This window comes from Myotis yumanensis, unplaced genomic scaffold (genome assembly GCF_028538775.1).
Source record: "Myotis yumanensis isolate MYYU_CA2020_CCGP unplaced genomic scaffold, mMyoYum1.0.hap1 SCAF_1, whole genome shotgun sequence".
NCBI classification, from domain to species: domain Eukaryota; kingdom Metazoa; phylum Chordata; class Mammalia; order Chiroptera; family Vespertilionidae; genus Myotis; species Myotis yumanensis.
This window is the reverse complement of record NW_027223752.1, coordinates 215,053,218-215,074,828: the sequence shown is the minus strand read 5'-3', so window position 1 is coordinate 215,074,828 and position 21,611 is coordinate 215,053,218. Positions and strand designations below refer to the sequence as shown.

At 42.5% G+C, this 21,611-nt stretch overlaps 1 protein-coding gene across 8 annotated transcripts in view; it reads right to left on the bottom strand.

Annotated features, from left to right (window-relative positions):
- The window catches only part of APBB2 (amyloid beta precursor protein binding family B member 2), a 327,791-nt gene that overhangs the window by 162,919 nt on the left and 143,261 nt on the right, over nt 1-21,611 (bottom strand). Inside the window, exon 2 of one of the 8 annotated variants that reach the window (XM_070397675.1) lies at nt 437-505. The exons of the other annotated variants lie outside the window; for them this stretch is intronic. Within the exon in view, the coding sequence (XP_070253776.1) occupies nt 437-455 (19 nt within the window). The 5' untranslated portion in view covers nt 456-505. The remainder of the gene's footprint in view (nt 1-436; nt 506-21,611) is intronic. 8 annotated transcript variants of the gene reach the window in all.

Here is a 21,611-nt window from a genome sequence, read left to right as displayed (position 1 = left end):
AATCAGCACCAAATACAAAAGAATCCCGATTTGAGGAGCTCCATTCCAGGCAAAACCCACAATGGCTAAGATGCTGTTTATAGAGACTCACTACCAACAGCTCCTTTGTTCACATTTAACAGTTCACGGGCTATAATGTGAAATGCTAGATGGCAAAGTGTGATAGCTTCAATTTCCATTATAGTCAACTAAAATATTTTCACATGATATTAGTAGAGTTGTGCAACTATTACATGAATACAGTTAAGTCCAATTGATTCTCCTACTTTATTTTAAAGATTCATCTTTCTATTAGTGAAAAACAATGAAAACCTAAAACATATTATTTTAGCAAATCATATGTTTAACATCAAAACAATCATCTATCATATATCTTTGTTAAAGTTTCAATATTCAACTGCTTGTCTGCATTGAAACATGTGAAAGTGTATCTGACCTGGAAGTACTTCTGACATGGATCGCTGGACGTCAGCAATGGTGCAGGAAATGGGTTATAATTTGAAATCTGAAAAGAGGGATCATTTGAGAAATTAAAACCCCAAATAACAAAGCATATAAGGAAAAAAGCATATCATTGAAAATCCTTCCAAAGCTGTTTAAAATATTAAAGAAATTTTGGCAGATAATGTCCAAATTTTTGCTTATTTAGTTGCTTATACCACTTTTGACTAAAATTTGAATTCCTGCTCAGCCACATTTCCCAGAAACATTTGTGATTATTTTTTTTTTTCATTCCAGGCTTATGTTTATCTATCTATCTATCTACCTATCTATCTATTTGTCTAATATCTATCTAAAGTTTCCAATGCTTTTTCTCATTAAAAACACACAATTCAGAAGCCAATAAGGAAAAAAAAACCTGGTACATTTCACCATATAAAAATTTAAACCTTCTGTTTAGAAAAAAAAGGCTATAAACATAGTAAAGACAAAAAAAAAAATGAAAAAAAACACACATCAAAAATGACACAAAAGAGTTCATTTTCTTTACATAGAAAGAACTCCTTCAAATTATTAAGAAAAGTATGAGCAAATCTACAGTAAAATGAGCAAAGAATAGGTACAAGTCCCAAGAGAAACACAAATGTCCAATAAACATATAATAACTATCCTCCCTTGAAACTAAAAAATATGTAAATTTAAATAATAATGATTTATTGGCTTTCCTATATTAGACTGCAAAGACTAAAAGGCTTGATAACATATAACCTAAGGCAAGGACACTGGAAATAGGAGTTATTAAACTTTGCTGGTGGGAGTAAACACTGGCAAAACTCATTTAGAAATATCTGAGCAAATTACAAATATATGAACCCCACTGCTCAGCAATTCCATTTCTAAGAATTTATTTTAAAATTTGGAATATATATTTTATAATTATTTTATAAATTTTATAATTTATTTTATATTGATTTCAGAGAGGAAGGGAGAGGGAAAGAGAGAGAAACCTCAATGATGAGAGAATCACTGATGGGCTGCCTCCTGCACACCCCCTACTGGGGATCGAGCCCACAACCTGGGCATGTGCCCTTGACCACAACTGAACCTGGGACCCTTCAGTCCACAGACTGACACTCTATTCACTGAGCCAAACCAGCTAGGGCAAGAATTTATTTTATAGATAAACTCACATGGATTCTATTGTTCTAAAAGCAAAAGGTCAGTAACAACCTAACTGTTCTTCAGTGGACAGCTGGCTCATTCAATTATGATACTTCCATATAATGGAGTACTGTGCGGCCAGTAGGAAAAATGAAGCAGATCTACGTGAGCTGAAGTGAAAGGGCTTGTGGACCGAGCACTGACAAGTGAATGGCATGCATAGCACAGCGTGACTGAATTTGAGTAAACTCTTTAAGGCATATACATGTGCATACACACACGCTTGTGCACATGTGCGCATGCACACACTCTTGCATTTACATAGAACATTTCTTAAAGGAATATTAACGAAGTAAATACTACGGTGGTATACTGCCAGTTTACCAAATTAGATGCATAATAAGGAAAACTGAAAACAGACCTTATTTTCAATGAATTGCTATCAGAAATGTCACTTAGAATGATAATCTGCTTTATTAATTCAAATGCGGATACTGCAGTGATTCCAATTATATAAAGTACAAAAACAGGAAAAACTTCTCTATGTCAGGATAGTGGTCTACCCTGGAGGGCAGGAAAGGGGGAGAAAGCAGGAGGGCAGCCTCCAGGATATTGTGATAGTCATGTTCTAGTTTTTTATCTGGATGTGAAAATTCACCACACTGTTCCCTCATGCCCATATTTCTGTATGTTTATTACGCTTCTGTGACATGTTAAAAGAAAAAGTCAAACGATGGAGGTTTACTAAAGCATTATTTAAATGGAGACACTTTATACAGGGGTTCGCAAAAGTAGGTTTGCAGTGTTGAGTACACGAAACACAGTTTATTTATTCTTGTATTATTATTTAAGAATTATTGCATTATTTATTTGTATTACAACTATAAATCTACTTTTGCCCACCCCTGCATTTGCAAACACTAAATCCTAAGCTAACCTTTCCAAACTAGTAACCTTTAATGGGTATTACTTCCAACTTTATGATTCAGATAATAACCTGACAACCTGGTCTACTGACCCACAATACATTTTTTAATCATATTTTCACATGTTGTGGGTACGGCTCATTGCTCTGCTATAATTAAAAGGGTGGGTTTATTTTTAACTGTCCTGAAACAGCAGGAGATGCTTCCTCCATCATCTCTGCTTTTGCCCTAAGCCTTTTTCAGCTCCTTAAACGTATTTCACAATTCAATTTTCCTTTTTTCTAGCTTTTGGCTTCAGTGCACCTTAAGTTATAAGCAGAGACAGATGTGTGGTGATAGGCGTTCCAAGAAAATGAATACCAATCAAGTAGAAGAAAGCTAAGAAAAGGCATACTTACAGGAGGATTTTGAAAGGGCTTGAACAAAACCTCAAAATCGGGGAGAAACCAAGATGGCGGCATAGGTTAATGCGGGAGTTTGCTGCCTCGAATAACCACTTCAAAAATACAACTAAAAGACGGAATGGACATCATCCAGAACCACAGGAAGGCTGGCTGAGTGGAAGTTCTACAACTAGGAGGAACCGAGAATCAGAGGAGACGCAGTGCTGAAGTAAAATACTAAGGTGCGGAGTGCGCGCAGCGTGGGCTGGTGGCTGAGGGCGCGGTTGACTATTTCAATCCGGAGGGAGCCTCAGACTCTGAGCTCCAGATCCGGGCGAGTCTCTAGGGACCCAGACTCAAACGGGAGAAGCGGGACTATCTGGCTTTGGTCCCTCCGAGGTTTGCAGTGGTTGCTGGGACAGAGAGGCAGAGCCCCTGGGGACGGACTGAGAGCAACCATAACTGCTCCCTCCTCCGCCCTGTTGATCCTGTGGGACCCGCCCCGCCCAAGCCCTGCACAGAGCCATTTGCCGGATAGCCTCAGGCAAAGGCTAGATTAGCACCTCCCTAGAGGACAGAAGTTCTCCCACTGTAAACACAACTGATTCTCACAGCCAATTGGCCTGGAGGTCAAGTAGTAACTACCTACAACAATCAAGGCTTAACTACAACAAGACTGCTCACAGAGACCACAAGGGGGTGCACCAAGAGTGTCTACCTCAGGTAATTGGGACACTTAACACGGAAAGCCACTCTATCGACACAGCGAAGCATAAAAAAATGCCAAGACAAAGAAACAGGCCACAAAGGACAGAACCGGAGGAAAGCAGGCTACTGGGTATAGAATTCAAAACCACACTTTTGAGGTCTCTCAAGAGGCTTCTAGAGGCTGTCAATAAACTTGATGAGATGTACAGGAAATCTAATGAGACCCTCGATGGTGTGATAAAGGACCGACTAGAAAGTAAGCATACACTGACTGAAATAAAGAATATTATACAGACTCCCAACAGCAGACCAGAGGAGCGCAAGAATCAAGTCAAAGATTTGAAATGCGAAGAAGCAAAAAACACCCAACCGGAAAAGCAAAATGAAAAAAGAATCCGAAAGTGCGAAGATAGTGTAAGGAGCCTCTGGGACAGCTACAAGCGTACCAACATCAGAATAATAGGGGTGCCAGAAGATGAGAGAGAGCAAGATATTGAAAACCTATTTGAAGAAATAATGGCAGAAAACTTCCCCTACTTGGTGAAAGAAATAGATTTACAAGTCCAGGAAGTGCAGAGAACCCCAAAGAAAAGGAATCCAAAGAGGACCACACCAAGACACATCATAATTAAAATGCCAAGAGCAAAAGACAAAGAGAGAATCTTAAAAGCAGCAAGAGAAAGAAACTCAGTTACCTACAAGGGAATACCCATACGACTGTCAGCTGATTTCTCAACAGAAACTTTGCAGGCCAGAAGGGAGTGGCAAGAAATATTCAAAGTGATGAATACCAAGAACCTACAACCAAGAGTACTTTATCCAGCAAAGCTATCATTCAAAATTGAAGGTCAGATAAAGAGCTTCACAGATAAGGAAAAGCTAAAGGAGTTCATCACCACAAAACCAGTATTATATGAAATGCTGAAAGGTATCCTTTAAGAAGAGGAAAAAGAAGAAAAAGGTAAAGATACAAATTATGAACAACAAATACGCATCTATCAATAAGTGAATCTAAGAATCAAGAGAATAAATAATCTGATGAACAGAATGAACTGGTGATTATAATAGAATCAGGGACATAGAAAGGGAATGGACTGACTATGCTTGGGGGGGAAAGGGGTGTGGGAGATGTGGGAAGAGACTGGACAAAAATCATGCACCTATGGATGAGGACAGTGTATGGGGAGTGAGGGCGGAGGGTGGGGTGGGAACTGGGAGGAAGGGAGTTATGGGGGGAAAAAGAGGAACAAATGTAATAATCTGAACAATAAAGATTTAATTATTAAAAAAAAACACCTCAAAATCGGCATACTTTTTAGTACGCATAATTCTTAAAATAAAATATTCCTTATTTCCTCAAAACAAACTCCAATGTCTATAAAGTTCAGAACTGGACAATCTGCTAATCACTTCATATTTTAAATGGCCCTGTGGTATTATTACCTGACCAATATTTATTCTGTATTCTCTATGGGCAGGGAATACTTTAGTGAAAAAAAACACCTTACCCACCTTCATGGGTTTTATAGCCAAGTCAATGGCTATTAATCACTAAATTACTCAAATCAGTGTATACACACACTTTGAATCATTATAAAGGCAGTGTTTATTAAAATACATTTCATTTTCAAAACTGAGCTATCACCTGTCAAAGTGTATATACATTTTGGGGGGACACCTTATATGTTTCAGAGGAAAAGAACCCTGGGAAAATATAATGATGGGGCATGCATACTTCTCTGAGAAAGTAAAACTCAACTAAAGCTGAAGACTAACTAGGATTTAGCTACGTAAGTACTTATTAAACCCCTACTATGTGCAAGGCACTCTCCAACCCTGAGAATAAAGCACAAATATGCAGAGCTATTTTTCCCTAGGCACTGGTATCCTTGATGAATAAATCTTAACCTAGTAAAACAGTTTCCAAGAACTTTGTGGCATGGACTAAATCTAATCTATAATAAAAAAAGCGTAATATGCAAATCGACCAAACGGCCGAACAGCGGAACGACCATCCGGACTCCGGATGGTCCCGGATGACCTTCCAGACGAAGCCAGGGCTGGCTGTGAAGGCTGAGGCAGCAGGGGCTGCGAAGGCCTGCTCTTGCACAAATTTTGTGCATAGGGCCTCTAGTTAAATAATAATCCGAGAAAGTATAAAAACAGTTAAGTTTAGTATTAAGAATCGTAGCTGTGCTGTCCAATATGGAAGCCATAAGGAGCAACAGGGAGTTACAAACACCTAAAAGATGACTAATGCAATTGAGAAAGTGAATTTTTAATGTCCTATAATAATAAAAGAATAGTATGCTAATTAGACTGGACATCCTTCCAGGCGTCCTTCCGGATGACCTTCCGGACAAAGCCAGGGCTGCAAGGGAAGCCCAGGTCCTGGGTGCCTGCCAGAAGCTAGAGGGAAGCCTGGGTCCTGGGTGCCGGAGGGAAGCCGGTGCTGGCAGCGGGGGAAGGAAGGCCTACTCTTGCAAGAATTTCATGCATCGGGCCTCTAGTTTAATTATAATTAACTAATATATATATATAATCTATAAGCTAATCCATGGGAAGCATTTAGGTCAGTTTGGAACCTCCTGGGTAGTGAATCTACTTTTCAACAATAAACTTTATGAAATCTAAATACAGATCCAGTATTTCCAATGAACATTCTGCATCTGGGTTGACTGCTGTAAGTGTAAACCACATGCTGTATTTGGAGACTTTGCATAAAAAAGTAAGGTGTTTCAGTAATAATTTTTAAACATTGATTACAAGTTGAAATAATATTTTAGATACTGTGAGTTAAACAAAACAGTTAAAATTAATTTCATTCATTTCTGTTTTTGAAAGTGGGTACTATAAAATTTCCAATTTCCATGATTTTCATATCATGTGGCTCATATGATATCTCATTTGGTGAAGTGCTGATCTAGATAATGCAGACAGATTCTGAAACTTTATCCTAATCCAAATATTGTCTACCTTTCCATTAAAAGCAAAGACAGGCAGAAATGCTAGCTCAGCTGTAAAGCTAGAGAAGGTTGGCTGGCATTCAGAACAAGTGCCTTTGCTTCCTGAAAAACCACATATGAGTTCAAAGACACCCGGGAAACAGGGTAGGCCCTACAAGCTCCTCATTAATACAGCTGTGATTAGCCCTGTCCAGGTGGCTCAGTTGGTTAGAGTGTGGTCCTCATACTCCAAGACTGCGGGTTTGATACCCAGTCAGGGCACATACAAGAAGCAACCAATGAATGTATAAATTGGTGGAACAACAAATCAAAGAGTCTCTCTCTCTCTCTCTCTCTCTTACTCTCTCTCTCTCTCTCAAAATTTAAAACAAAAGAATGCAGTTGTGATTTTAAAACAAAGCTTAGAACTGCACAAGTGAAGCAATCTAGCAACAACAGTTTCCTTTCCAATAGCATTTTTGTGTCCTGGAATGGCACAAAACTTAAACAAAGGAGTGAATAAATAAATTCAATACCGACTTGTATCTTATTTTGGTATAATATGCTATCTACTTTTTTCCCCATTAGACACCAATACTAGTATATAAATTTGAAATTATATATTTATTCAATGTATTATATGATAGCCCAAGCTTCAGTCTTTTTAAAAATATGTATTTTTATTGATTTCAGAGAGGAAGGGAGAGGGAGAGAGAGATAGAAACATCCATGATGAGAGAGAATCATTAATTGTCTGCCTCCTGCATGCCCCCTACTGGGGATCGAGCCCGAAACCTGGGCATGTGCCCTGATCAGGAATCGAACCTACAAGAATATTTGGTACAATATTTGCAAGCTTTGCAGAGTGAGACATTCTTTGTTACACAGATTTGTCTTGGGTACTGCCAGACACTTACCACCTCTGGTCTCCATCCCCCAAAATGCAAGTAATGGGTCCTGTAGATACCTCCAACCCTTAATTTTGAAAAGTCTAACCTCAGCCCAGAGTTCTCTCTTCCTCTCCTTAACCCGTTCAACACTTAGGTTCTGTATGATTGGGAACCAATACTAATGTCGCAAGTGTGTCTTATTCAACTGCAAATTGTGGTTACCAGCAATCTGACAGTGACTGTGAGAACCAAATGAGATATGACAGGTGGCTTGCTTGCTTTGCTTAGTGCCAAACATTCAATAAAGGTAACCGCTATGACTATTGTTATAATTATTATTTTTCTTACCCACATGACCTGTTTTCTCAATGAAGTTTTAAGATTTCTGAAGAAAAGCAAAGTCTCTTGGAGACCTTCGCACATTCACCCTGAGTATTCAATAAAAGTAGGTGGGCTACACCCTCCATCTTCTTTCCCTGCCCTGTCCTGCTGTCTTGTAAAATGTTTCACAAATGATAAGCTGAGTCCAAGAATGGAGCTAAGCACTGCAATTATAATGAAAACTTTCTGTCATTACTGAAATCATTATCATAACTGCCGAGCACAGACAGGGCTGTCAAAAACTACCGTCTTACCCTTGCTCTTGAAACTATACAAGGTGTATTAGTGGATAAATACTTTTTAAGTAGACATTGCATTCCAGGATTAGACCTGTCTCCTAATTCACAGTGACTCAATCTCACTTTAAGGGTTTAAACATTTTCCCCTGAGGAACTTAATTTCTATTCAGATCTATAAAGTGGAGCAGCTGCGTCAGATGAGCAGGGTTTCTTCCAGTCAGTACCCACCCCATCTAACATTTGCTGAGCACTTATACTAGGTACTGGGCATTGTGCTACGTAGGAACTTTATAAGTATTTTCACTTCCAATAATCCCATGACAGAGGTACTATTATTACATCATGTTTACTAATGGGGAAACTGAGGCACAGGGGTTAGGTAACCTGTCCAAGGTCACATGGAAGGCAAGTGACAAATCTGGTATCAGGACTCACATCTCTTTGCCTCCAAAAAGCAGACTCGTGACCTCTATGCCATGCTTGTCAGGACTCTTTCTCTTGAAGTTGACTCAGATTACCTGAATCAATTAATTCTGCAAGACACTTCTTGCCACATTATAATTATATTGAAGTTTATGTCCAACATCCTGATAACCAGTTAAACTACAAAGGGGCTCTCTTGCTGACAAGCAAAACCTAAGTCCTCTTTTTCCTTATAGCTCAAGACAGTAAAATGAAGTACAATTAAGAACAAGTGTGTGAAATTTTAGCTCACTCGGGGGGGGGGGGGGGGGGGGGGCGGTTCCAAAGTCAAAAAATGAAGCAAAACTCGACAACAAACTTACATAGAAAAAATCCTTTAAGTTGCCTACTTAGTACAATACGCACAGTTTCCGTTAAACAACTAAGGTATGTGTAACTTTATGATGCATACACAATGAAGAGTGTTTAGTGAGTATGTATATGCAAATTTTTATTTCAGTGGTTTATTTCTGCAGAGAAGAGAGAGGCGTGGCATATAATATCACACTCTACGAGAATAAACTTGATTTTTAAGAAAACTTTTGAGATGTAATTACTAGTAACAATTTCCTGCCATCTGCACACCTGGTGCTGCATAGCTGCTGCTGAGAATCACTGTTCTGGAAGAGCCTAAATTTACCACTTATTCTGACTTACAGTAGAGAAAAAGCAATAGGTGCAGGGATCTAATCCTGTCTGTAATGTCTACAGCTTAAGGAAAAGCAACATTTAAGGAGTTTCATTTATGATTCTAGCTCTTTACTTTCTTTTTTTTTTTTTGATAATTGCCACTGCACTTTTTGTTTGCTTGGCTTTTTAAATTTGTTTTTCAATTGCAGTTGATATTGTATTAGTTCCAGGTACACAACATAGTGACTAGGTATTTATATACCTTAGGAAGTCATCACCCAGGTAAGTTTACTAGTAGTACCCATCTGACCCTATACATAGTTATCTAGCTCTTCATCTTTCTTGATTCATTGTTCTCAAAGCCAGATTTCGAAATCAAGTCCTAAAACACTGTCAAACAAAGAAAAAGATGCATAGAAGGGAAAACCCTGTATCCAGAAATGAAACCCAGGGGAAAACACCAACTGGAACAGAAATATTTTCAAGAAAGAACAATGAAAGTGAGTTTTTCCATGCACGAGTTACCTTTATAACTCTTAACAAGCCATTTTTTAAATGAAGCAAACGCTTGGTCCTCACTTTTCATATTTCAAAGGCAAAACAGCTGCAGTTTTGAAATAACAGCAATGTCTAATGCTTCTAAGAAGTGCTAGCTTAAAATATGCTGCTGGGTAGCAATGGAGGCCGGCCTGCATTAATGGCCTTACTCAACATCTTCTCTGTGACCTGGCTCCCTGCTCGCTAACCGCAGTCTCTTCCCACTGGCTCCGACCTAGCTGTGTGACTTGCTTTGGTCACTAGGTTATTAGCAAATGAGATGACACGGAAGCTTGAAAAGCATGGCCCGTTTCCGGCCCCAGGAGAAAGAAAAGATCTGTGCTACTACCTCCAGAACACGCCCAGGCTGGGCTGCTGGAAGGAGGTTGGAGACTTGGGTAGGACCCCTGAATCCTCTTGGCCACGGCCGTCTTAGACCACCCTAACTAAGCCAGCTGACCATCAAACACACGCGAGAGCGCTGCAAAGACCTGCACACTATACCGGCAGCCGACTGCAAGCACATGGGTAAACCCAGCAGAGATGGTAAGAATCACTCAGCCATCCTGTAGATACTAATGACTATGGTTTAAGTCACTCAATGTAGGGGTGGTTCCTTATGCAGCATTATTGTGGCAACAGGTAAGTGATACCGTAATTATACCCACAACAACCAAAATGATATAAAAGAAGAGCCACTCGGATTAAACCGAAATCAGTGCAGGGGAGGGCTGATGCTATGTGAGAATCCCGCTGTAGGGAAGCAAGTTCTTTTTCTTAATGTTAAATTTCTGTTTTTTTAAATTGAGGTAACATTGATTAATAACATTATATAAGTTTCAGGTGTACAACATTATAATTCAATATCCATATACACTGTAGCATGCTCACCACCAAACATTTAGTTTCTGTCACCATATATTGACGCCCCTTTACCCATTTCATTCCCCCCCCAACCTTTTCCCCTCCGCTAACCCGCATCTACTGTCTGTGGAAGAAGTATGCCCACCCCAGATTACATGGGGCTGTCTTCCTGAAAGGAGACTGCATCTTGATCTATACTGTTGTTCATTCCCAACCTACAACCACGTATGCTTTGCACATGAGAACATCTCATGACAGTCATTTTAGGAACTTTTCATAAGGACATATAAGCAACATCACTTCTACTAGGAGCAAAATCGGAAACAAGCAAAATGCCCGTCAATAAGAAACGAATTAAATAAAATATCACATCTGTACAGTGAAATGGATTTCATCATTTAAAAGTGAGATTGTTTCTATATGTAGTTAATGTAGAAGGCCCTCTCTTAAATATTATTGAACGAAAAATCTATCTATAAAAAATATGATGAGCATATTGGAATTCCACACAGTGCTTTCAACTTTTCAGTATGTTTGAAAACTTGTCATAATAAAAAGTTGGAATAAAAACAGCACGTATAGTGTTATTCTTTCATAAATTTAAGAAAAATTTTATGGTATTAAGTTGTATGAAATTACAGAACACCAACAAGATTAAATTCCATATAATGAAAAAAAGAATAATGAACAGATTGATATCCTTACAATGAAAACATGACAAAAAGGCATGTCCTTAAACAATTAAAATTATAATATATTATTTCAAAATAAGTAAAATAGATTATTTTTTAAATTATACAAGACATGAAAGAACAACATACATCTGCATTAGAATATACAGACAGTTCCCAACTTATGATAGTTCAACTTACAATGTTTTTATTTTATAATGGTGCGAAAGTGGTATGTATAATAAACTACATGAGATATTCAATGCTTCAGTATCAAATAGGCGGTGTGTTAAATGATTTTGTCCAACTGTAGGCTAATTAGTGTTCTGAGAATGTTTAAAGTAAGCTAGGCTAAGCTATGATGTTTGGTAGGTTAGGTGTATTAAATGCATTGTTGACTTACTACATTTTCAAATACTCTGGGTTTACTGGGACATAACCTCATCATAAGTCCAGGTGTATTGGTGTTAAATTAATTTATATCATCTATTTAATGGCTTGGTCTCCCCATTTGGAAAAGCCCCATGAGGGCAGGGACTATGTCTGTTTCATTTATGAATATACTAGAGGCCCGATGCACAAAATTCGTGCAAGGGGCTCGGCCCTCGCAGCCGTGGCTTCATCCGGAAGGTTGTCCAGAAAGATGTCTGGAAGGTCGTTTGGCTGTCTGGTCTAATTAGCATATTATGCTTTTATTATTATAGACTAGAGGCCCAGTGTGCCAAATCGCGTGGCCCCACCCACTCACATCCGCCCCGCCCACCTGTGCACCGGCCGGCCACCAGCCTTGCTGCAATCGGAGCCTGTGGGCCGAGGGGGAGGGACCGAGAGGTGCTCCATGCACTTCATGGTGACCGGTCGTTTGGTCATTTTGGTCATGACGCCTCTGGCCTTTTATTATTATGACTAGAGGCCCGGTGCACGAAATTTGTACACTGGGTGGCGGGGGGGGGGGGGGGGGGGGGCGCGGGTCCCTCAGTGTGGCCTGTGCCCTCTCACAGTCTGGGAGCCCCAGGAGGATATCCAACTGACGGCTTAGTGAGCTAGGAGGGCGGGTTTAGCTGCACCCCCCGCAAGGTTCAGTGCACTTCTGCTGCAGAGACGGTGCCACTGCTGTCGGGGAGGGGGTGTTGGGGGGGGGGGGGATGAGTCTGACCCTGAGGGGCCGCTTAGACCTGCCTTCACCCAGGTCTGGAGTTGTAGGGAGGAGAGGCATGCCTGGCCCCAGCGGAGGGGGCCCAGCAGCGGCAGGCCACGGGCCTCGGGTGCCTCAGGGCCCTGACGGGTTGTCGCAGGCGTGCTATTGTTGTGGGCACCCCTGGCGGGGGTGGCAGGGGAAGAGATTGGGAGTCGGAGATAAGGGTTGCAGCTACCCCCAAGGCTGGGTCTTCTCCTGTCTGGTCAGCCTCCCCGTCCCCCCGGGGGTATGGGGGCTGCGGTAGGGTGTCTGTGCAGGGGGATTGGAAGAGCTCCCTGTAGCCACTTCCTCTTCCTTCTTTGCAGTCTGGGCTCCTGTCAAGCACTCTCCTCAGACCCCCGGGAACTTGGCTCCGGCTGCTCTGCCCCTCCATGGCTCCCTGCAGCCCCTGCCCCAGTTGGCTCTCCCGGCCACCCTCCTGTCAGGAGGGTGCCAGGATGCCCTGCTGTGGGGCCACCAGAGAGTATGCGCGAAGCCTTAGCTAAGCCCCTAGCCCGCCACTCGCGGGCCCCGGGAGCGTGGCGAAGGCCGCGGCGCACGGCAGGCAGGCCGGGGGCTTAGCTAAGCCCCTGGCCCTGCACGCGTGGGCCGGTGGGCCCCCCTCTTTGCTCTTCGCTCTTCATGCCAGCCTTTGCTCACTGCTCCTGCCCGGGGCCAGCCGGCTTCGCTCCATAGCTTGGCACCTACATATGCAAATTAACCGCCATCTTTGTTTGCAGTTAATTTGCATATCACCCTGATTTGCCAATGGGAAGCGTAGCGGAGGTACGGTTAATTACCCTTTTTGTCTTTTATTAGCTAGGATTTCCAGTGTCTGGTACATGGCAGACTTTTTTTTGTTTGTTTTAAATATATTTTTATTGATTTCAGAGAGGAAGGGAGAGGAAGAGGGAGAGGGAGAGATAGAAACAACAATGATGAGAGAGAATCACTGATTGGCTGCCTCCTGCACACCCCTTACTGGGGACTGAGGCTGCAACCTCAGCATGTGCCCTGACTGGAATCGAACTGTGACCTCCTGGTTCATAAGTCGACACTCAACCACTGAGCCACACTGGTCAGGCCATCGGAGATATTTAATAAATAGTTCATAATGGAATAAGTAGAAAAAGTTAATCAAAATGTTCACAGCAATAATCTGAGTGGCAGGATTTAGAAAAATGCCTTCTAATGTTTTATATGTTGATTTATGTAAATTTTTTATACTGAGTATGAAGCATTTTCATGTTCAGAGCAAGAGTTATTTTCAACTTAATAGAAATAAAGTTTGTACATGAAGTTATAAATGTGCATACCATATAGTTTTTAAAATAAAGAAAGGAAGAATAGCACCCCCACCCCGCCCTACCCTCACTGTGTATGTCTCCTATTCATAAATGAAGGCTCCGGTGTAAAAAGTGATAAAGCTGAGTTTTGCTAGGGAAGACTAGATTTAGAGTTTGTGAATAGGAAGACAGCAAACACCGCCGTCTACTTTCCATGTTATGTTTGATAGATTTTACTCTGTAGCTCAGAGAATAGGATTTCTCATAGTGAGAGGAAGGGATTTAAGAAAAGCAAAGAACCCGGTTGTGACAGTTTGGCACTATATGGAAAATGGCTCACAGTGCCTGCAATTTCTGGAACGAAGATAACACCTTTTCATAAAATCAAGACATCCCCAATATACAACCAAGAAAAGCCGATAGCAGTGAGGCAAAAAGCACGAAACAGAAAAATCCTAAACAAGAATGAGATGAAGCCTTAATTTGTTTAACTGGGCCCTCATATATCTATTAGGGAAGACACAGGAGATGAGCGGGCCTCACAAAGCAGATGGTCTTCCCCCGTTCTTTTTTTAACAAGATAATTAAAGGAAACGAACGAGAGCAAGGATCTTGTTAAATTGGCCAAGGAAAATGATTTCATCTGAATAGGATGCATGCGTTTTTGAAGGCAGGATCTTGAGTTTGCCCACAGAGCTGACACAGGTCATTTGGTGATGCCTACATTAAAAAGATAAGCTGTTCCAAGGGTAATTGCCTCCGTGACAGTATGGGACCCCCTGCTGGGCCTTATTAACAGAAGCAAGAAGGCAGGCTGAGGGGGAACAGAGCCCTGGGGAAGGAGCACTGGAATGAAGTCAGGACACATGGGACTTAACTTTTCAATTGTGATTGTGTCACGTTAATTTTTTGAAGAGAAGCCCATTATGGATTCCTCTATCCTGTCTTAGTAGTGAGAATGAATGAGATAATGAGAAAAATCTCTTATAACAAAGACTGTAAATGCAAAATTGTTAGTTTATAATAAAATTAAAAGTCCGGTGCATGAAATTCGTGCACTTGGGGAGGTGGGTAATTCCCTCAGCCTGGTCTGCGCCCTCTCGCAGTCCTGAAGCCCTGCGATCAGTCGCCCCAAAGAGGTAGGCCCTGCCCACCTGGCCTGGGCTCCACAATGGATCACCCCCGCAGGGGGAGGCCCCGCCCACCCACCACAGCCTGCCAGTTGGTGGCCTGGGCCTCCCTCTTTGGGGCAATCGCGGAACCCCCTGATTGATCACCCTGCTGGCCAGTGGCCTGGGCCTCCCTCTGTGGGGCGATCATGGGGAAATGGCGGGGCCCCCTGACCAATCGCATCGCACCCGCCTTGGCTGGCCTGGCGCCAGTGGGTGTCATAGTGTGGTCGTCCAGACTGTCTTTCAGCTGTTCGGCTGTTCAGTCAATTTGCATATTATGCTTTTATTATTATAGATTTTGTTTTGTTGCTTGATAAAAGAGTTTCTTGTGCAGTATTAAGAATTAAAAATCGAGGGAATGGCCTGGCCAGTGTGGCTCAGTGGGTAAGCCAGGAGGTCACAGTTCGATTCCCAGTCAGGGCATATGCCCAGGTTGCAGGTTTAATCCCCAGTGTGGGGCGTGCAGGAGGCAGCCTCTCAGAGATTCTCTCTCATCACTGATATTTCTCTCTCTCCCTTTCCCTTCCTCTCTGAAATCAATAAAAAAATATATATTTTTTAAAAATCTGAGGGAATGGAAATGAGGGTTTAGATGTTTTGAACCCAACAGCAGAAACTATATCCGTTTCTGCTCTCCTTTAAGCTCCAAGACAATTTGGGGAGGGCGGGGGAGGGGGAACAAAAGTGTACCTCAAAAGCAACTCAAGAGTCCAGGCCAGCTTCTTGGCTGAGATAGTGATAGGAGTCTGGTATCTTTCATGGTCTTGGCTGGGATTCATCCAGAAAGGGCATTGCTCTGAAACGTCATCACGTATGGCTTGCCTACTCAGCCGGAATTTCTAACCAAAGCCCAGGGGATAATAGTAAGCCCTGGGTGACATTAAGTAAGTAACAGCTGCTGAGGGCTTCCTGTGAGCTAATTGTGAACAGTGTGCACAAGCTCTTTCAGCCCCCACCAGTCCTGGGAGGTAGGCACCACCATGCTCCTCATTCTACAGAGCTATAGGGAGGTGAAGAAACTTGCAACACATCAGGCAGCTCATAAGCAGCAGCCTTGGCTCCATATCTAGTCTCCTTATCCCAGAATCCTTCGTTTCAGTTCTATGCTACTGCCTCTTCCAGAGTTGGGTGAAAGAGAGACTGCAAAGACCCCATTTACAATTTATCACTCTCTCACCTCCTGGTTCCAGAACCAGGCGATCATAAATGGCTTCTCGTCAGCCACATCACAAAAGCAACACAGAACTTTCCTTCTGCCCTGCCCCCAAATGATCTCTGGACCTCCTTTTCTCCCCACATTCCTGAAATCCTTTCTCCTCTCCCCCTTGGACTTTTCCTGATGTTTCTAACCTCAGTTCCCCAAACCCTCACCATGAAAACCAAACCCACTCCATGTTTCAACAATGACAGTTAAATCCCATTTCAACACCTTATGTATATGCATCCATCCTAATTTCACCATACCGTGGCTTAAAAGACACTTAGCAATTTCCTTAATGATAATAATGTCTAATACTCACATCACATTACTATTCACCAGGCATTGTCTTAAGTCTTTACACATATTAACCATCCCAATCCTTATAACCGTCCTGTGAGGAGGGAACTACCATATCCCACTTTAGAGACGAGGTAACAGGCAGTGAGAAACTAAATATCTGCCCGAGGCCACGCATCAAGCAGGTGGTGGAACTCCTGTTCTCAACCTCTCTGAACTTCAGTTATCTCATCTCGTAACTGAAAAAATATTTACCTCCCATAGTCATGCAGCAGAAATGGAACAAACATGCATAAATCAGTTTAACACATATTCCCCCTTCTCCCTCTAGTATTTCTGAGATCATTCTAAGGTACAATCCCCAGAAATTTTTAACATGAAAACAGGGAGATAAGAGACGTGGTCAGTATCCTTTTAGATGTGTTGTTCCATTTGTTCAGCATGACACCCCTTCCAGTAAATATGACCAACCCCCACCTGCAGAGGAGAGATTAGAGAACACGTGCATGGACATTCTACCAGTGGCTGAACCAGAATTGGGATCCACACAGGCATATTGTCTTTCCAGGGCTTTTTAAGGAGCTTGAGGACAGAGTGAGCCAAGTCCTCTAACTCCCCGCATCTTTCCTGGATAGCTGTGCTCAGAATAGTGCACAGCTGTATAATCCCATGGGCAACCAATCCTTATGTGACTCCCCAGCGTTACCTTTCCCCCCCAAAGCAAGATGAGAAACCATATGCCCAGCCAGTGTGGCTCAGTGATTGAGTGTCAACCCATGGACCAGGAGGTCACAGTTTGATTCTGGGTCTGGGCACATGCCCAGGTTATGGGCTTGACCCCCCCCCCCCCATGGGGGGCATGCAGGAAGCAGCTAATCAATGATTCTCTCTCATTATTGATGTTTCTATCCTTCTCTCCCTCCCTTCCTCTCTCTGAAATCAATTTAAAAAAACATAAAAAAAGATGGAAAACCATAATCAAAGACAAAAATAGGTGCAGTCCCATTTACTGACCCTGTACAATTAACTCCTCTGATTTTAATAAAAGAGGGAGAGGGGGAGAAGGAATGATCGAAGGAAGGAGGGAAGAATGAAAGGATGGAAAGAAGGAGACAAAGAAAAGGAGAGGGGGAAAAAATGTCCCAGACTGCAGAAATGGGAGGGAAACACACACCCAAACTGTAATCTCAATGTCCTCTCATCGATGCCAGGATTTTTTCTCCCCACAAGAGTATCATCAGCTACTGATCTTGGAACAACCTGCTGGTCCCCGGCCCTTCAGCTGGTCCTGCAGACAGGTCTCAGAGAAGACAGTCCCCACCAGGAGCACATCTTTCAGAAAGGCAGCAGGGGGCGGGGGGCGGGGGAGGGGAGGAATGTCCTCAGGCTGACTGGTAGGCTGAGGCAGCCACCAGGAACAGGGCGTGCCCTCAGCACAGAATGACCATTCACAAAGAGAACCAAGGGCCTCTATCTCTAGCCATGATCGGCTCTCCTAGCCGAAACGGAAGGGCAGACAGGAAAGCGGAAGGCAAGAGTCACTGGCAGGGAAGCTGAAACAAAGGTGCCCCCAAATGCAGGACCACACCCATCACTTCTCCCGTTCTCACACCCAATATTCTTAAACTGGGAAGAGGACAAGTGCCTTTAAGGTCACAAACTATCAAGAAACACTGTTCAGATCTACTGTGGACTCAATGCCATGCTAAGACGGATGAGCAGGGGAGGGTCCATAAACTCAGATGTTTGTTAGGATACACAACCGGGGATCTTTTCTCTAGGTAGTTTTCCCAGGTTAAGAACCACTGCACTAGTTGATCACAATGAGAAAAGAGAGCTCTGTAAAAATAAACCATCATGCTCCCACCATATCTTCTCAACTTCCCTAACCCCATTAGGCAGACATCCGAGTGATGTCCTAGTTCCCAGGTCCAACTGGGGGCCTGGTACCACTAATTCATGCTCAGAGGTTGCTGGCATCTATATTCTCCTCCCTCCATTGCCACAGTCATCACCTAAGTCAAGCTTTTATGAACCTTCCTGGAGGCCTGCAATCCACCTCCTGATTGCCCGTCTGCCTTCACCCCTGTCCTCCTGCACACTCCTACCAACTCATCTTCCCAAGAGAATCCGCCACTTTTATCAGTGCCATACCCACACTACAGATCATCAAAAAGGGGACTCTAGGGCCAGGCCACCTGGGTTTGAATTCTGTCTCCATCACTGCCTATGGGTGTCTCTGTGTGCCTCAGTTTCCTTAACTATGAACTGGAGCTAGAGTACCAACATGAAAGGCTTGTGGGAATTAAACGGGTGAGGGCACATGAAGCACCAAGAATAGTGGTGGCACACAATCAGTGTGATATGTTTGATACCATAGTCATCATCAACAACATCATCATCATCATTTTAGGAGCTCCCCACTGGCTACCAAATAAAATTCTAACTTTATTGATAGATCTCAAGACCCTCCCTTCACTGGCCCAAACTGGCCTGAACTAGCCCCAACTTGCCCCTGACTGCTATGGACATAAGCCCTTTCTCTATCTCCTGATCTCAAAGGGGCACCACATTGGGTTGCATCCTCTTTACTGACCCCACTAAAAGTTTCTCACTTGCATGCTTCTATCATCTGCTCTGCCTGGATGCCCTGCCTCCTATCACTACCTGTGAAACCCTCATCTTGCACTGCTGGTGGGAATGCAAACTGGTGTAGTCACTGTGGAAAACAGTATGGCATTTCCTCAAAAAATTAAAAATGGAACTTCCATTTGACCCAGTAATCCCACTTCTAGGAATATATCCCAAGAAAACAGAAACACCAATCAGAAAGAATATATCCACCCCTATGTTCATAGCAGCACAATTTACAATAGCTAAGATTTGGAAACAGCCTAAGTGCCCATCAGCAGATGAGTGGATTTGAAAACTGTGGTACATCTACACAATGGAATACTATGCTGCTGTAAAAAAGAAGAAATTCTTACCATTTGCAACAGCATGGGTGGAACTGGAGAGCATTATGCTAAGCGAAATAAGCCAGTAAGAGAAAGATAAATATCATATAATCTCACTCATTTGTGGAATATAATGAACAACATAAACTGATGAACAAAAACAGAACCAGAGACATAGAAGCATCAAATAGACTGTCCAACCTCTGAGGGAGTAAGAGATCAATCAAAGGACTTGTATGCATGCATATGAGCATAACCAATGGACACAAATGAGGGTGGGGGGGGGGGGGGGCCATGTGCTGGGGGTTGAGGGCACCAGGGGAGAGGTCAATGGGGGACAAAGGAGACTTATGCAATACATTAAACAATAAAGAACTTAAAAAACAAAAACAAACATCAACAGCTCTCAACAACAAAAACACCAATCCCACCTAAGGCACTGCCATCAAGAATTCCAGCAGGCAGCACCTAAGATGTAAACACATCTAGCAGGTTTGGTGGCCCTGTCCCTGCCCAATAGTCACTTCCTGCTCCAACTCAAAGAAATAACTTTTCTCCTCTTAGGGTTTCAGTTCTTATTTGTAAAACGAGGCATCACAACAGATGGCATATTAGGTCCTTATGGCTGCACAATGTTTCCTCATTCCTATGGAACAGTCTTTCAAGATGCACAGGGTAGTCATATGTATTTTTATTTTTTAAATAAATGACTGAAAATATTTTAGGTCTCAAGTTCTGAGGTTATGAAAAAAATAGGATTTTTACTAGATAATGTCTAAAATCCCTTTCTCTTTACAATTTGTTGACCCTATGACTTACAGTCCTTATTTTCCTAACAGCTTAGAAGACAATTTTCTTTTCTTTTTTAAATATATTTTTCTTGACTTCAGAGAGGAAGGGAGAGGGAGAGAGAGACAGAAACATCAATGATGAGAGAGAATCATTGACTGGCCGCCTCCTGCATGGCCCCTACTGGGAATTGAGCCCGCAACCTGGGCATGTGCCCTTGACCAGAATCAAACCTGGGACCCTTCTGTCCGCAGGCTGACGCTTTATCCACTAAGCTAAACCATCTAGGGCAGGGGTGGGCAAACTTTTTGACTCGAGGGCCACAATGGGTTCTTAAACTGGACCGGAGGGCCGGAACATAAGCATGGATGGAGTGTTTGTGTGAACTAATATAAATTCAAAGTAAACATCATTACAGAAAAGGGTACAGTCTTTTTTTTTTTAGTTTTATTCATTTCAAACGGGCCGGATCCGGCCCTCGGGCCATAGTTTGCCCACGGCTGATCTAGGGCCAATTTTCATTTTATACCTTACATTATCTCCATGATGCATACTACAGAGCCATTTCTATCCCTCCCATGGAAAACAATACACTAAGTGTTTGCACTAAGTCCAAGACAATAAAAAAAGAAAATACAAACTAATTCCCCCTACCCCTCGTTTCAGCAATTGAGAATTACAGGATAAATAGTTTTCCATAAAAGTACAAAACCAGCCCCCCAAATTTCTTGAAATCGCCAGGGTGGAACTTAGCCATAAAAAGTTTGAGAAGCAGCAGAAAATGTAATAATACTATTACCCTGAAGTCCAATAAAGCCTGTTGGAGCTTCACATTTTTAAGAAATCAGACTATTTACGCTATTACCCCTAGTATTGCTATAGCTTCCTATAGAGCCATAAATATACACAATGTAGTTCACCAGAATATTGACTAAGACTATCATAAAAAAGGCCATAAGGAAGACACTGGCCATGAAATATGCTCTGTGGTACGTGCTACAGCAGGTTCACGCAGACAAGTCCATTTATTGTGAAAATTGCATTTCTAGGTCCACAACTCATCACTTGCAACTGTGGGCAACTTTTACCATGAGTTAGAACTCTTTTTTCAGAGACTGTTTACACACAGGCGAAAGGTCACACGGAACACCCAGGAACATTTATGAAGCCACCACAGCACACAGGAAACAGCTTATTACATCTGCATTTTCCCATTCACTTCAGTTAGCACTGTATTCGGCCTTAAGTATCAGACACCTAACTAACAACAGAAAGTAGTTGGGAGGCCCGGGTGCTGGTGTCCATTCAACAGGAACAGTGTCCGAGCAGGTATTATCTCTCCATGATGCTCTCAGCTTGTCCTTCAGGCTCGTCACCTCAGGGTGACAAGAGGACTGCTTGCTGTGCATTCGGGAATCTTATCAGCATTCAAGGCAGAAAGCAGAGGAAAGCAACGAAGGGCAGTGACAGGCTCATTTGTCAGGTTTTATCAGG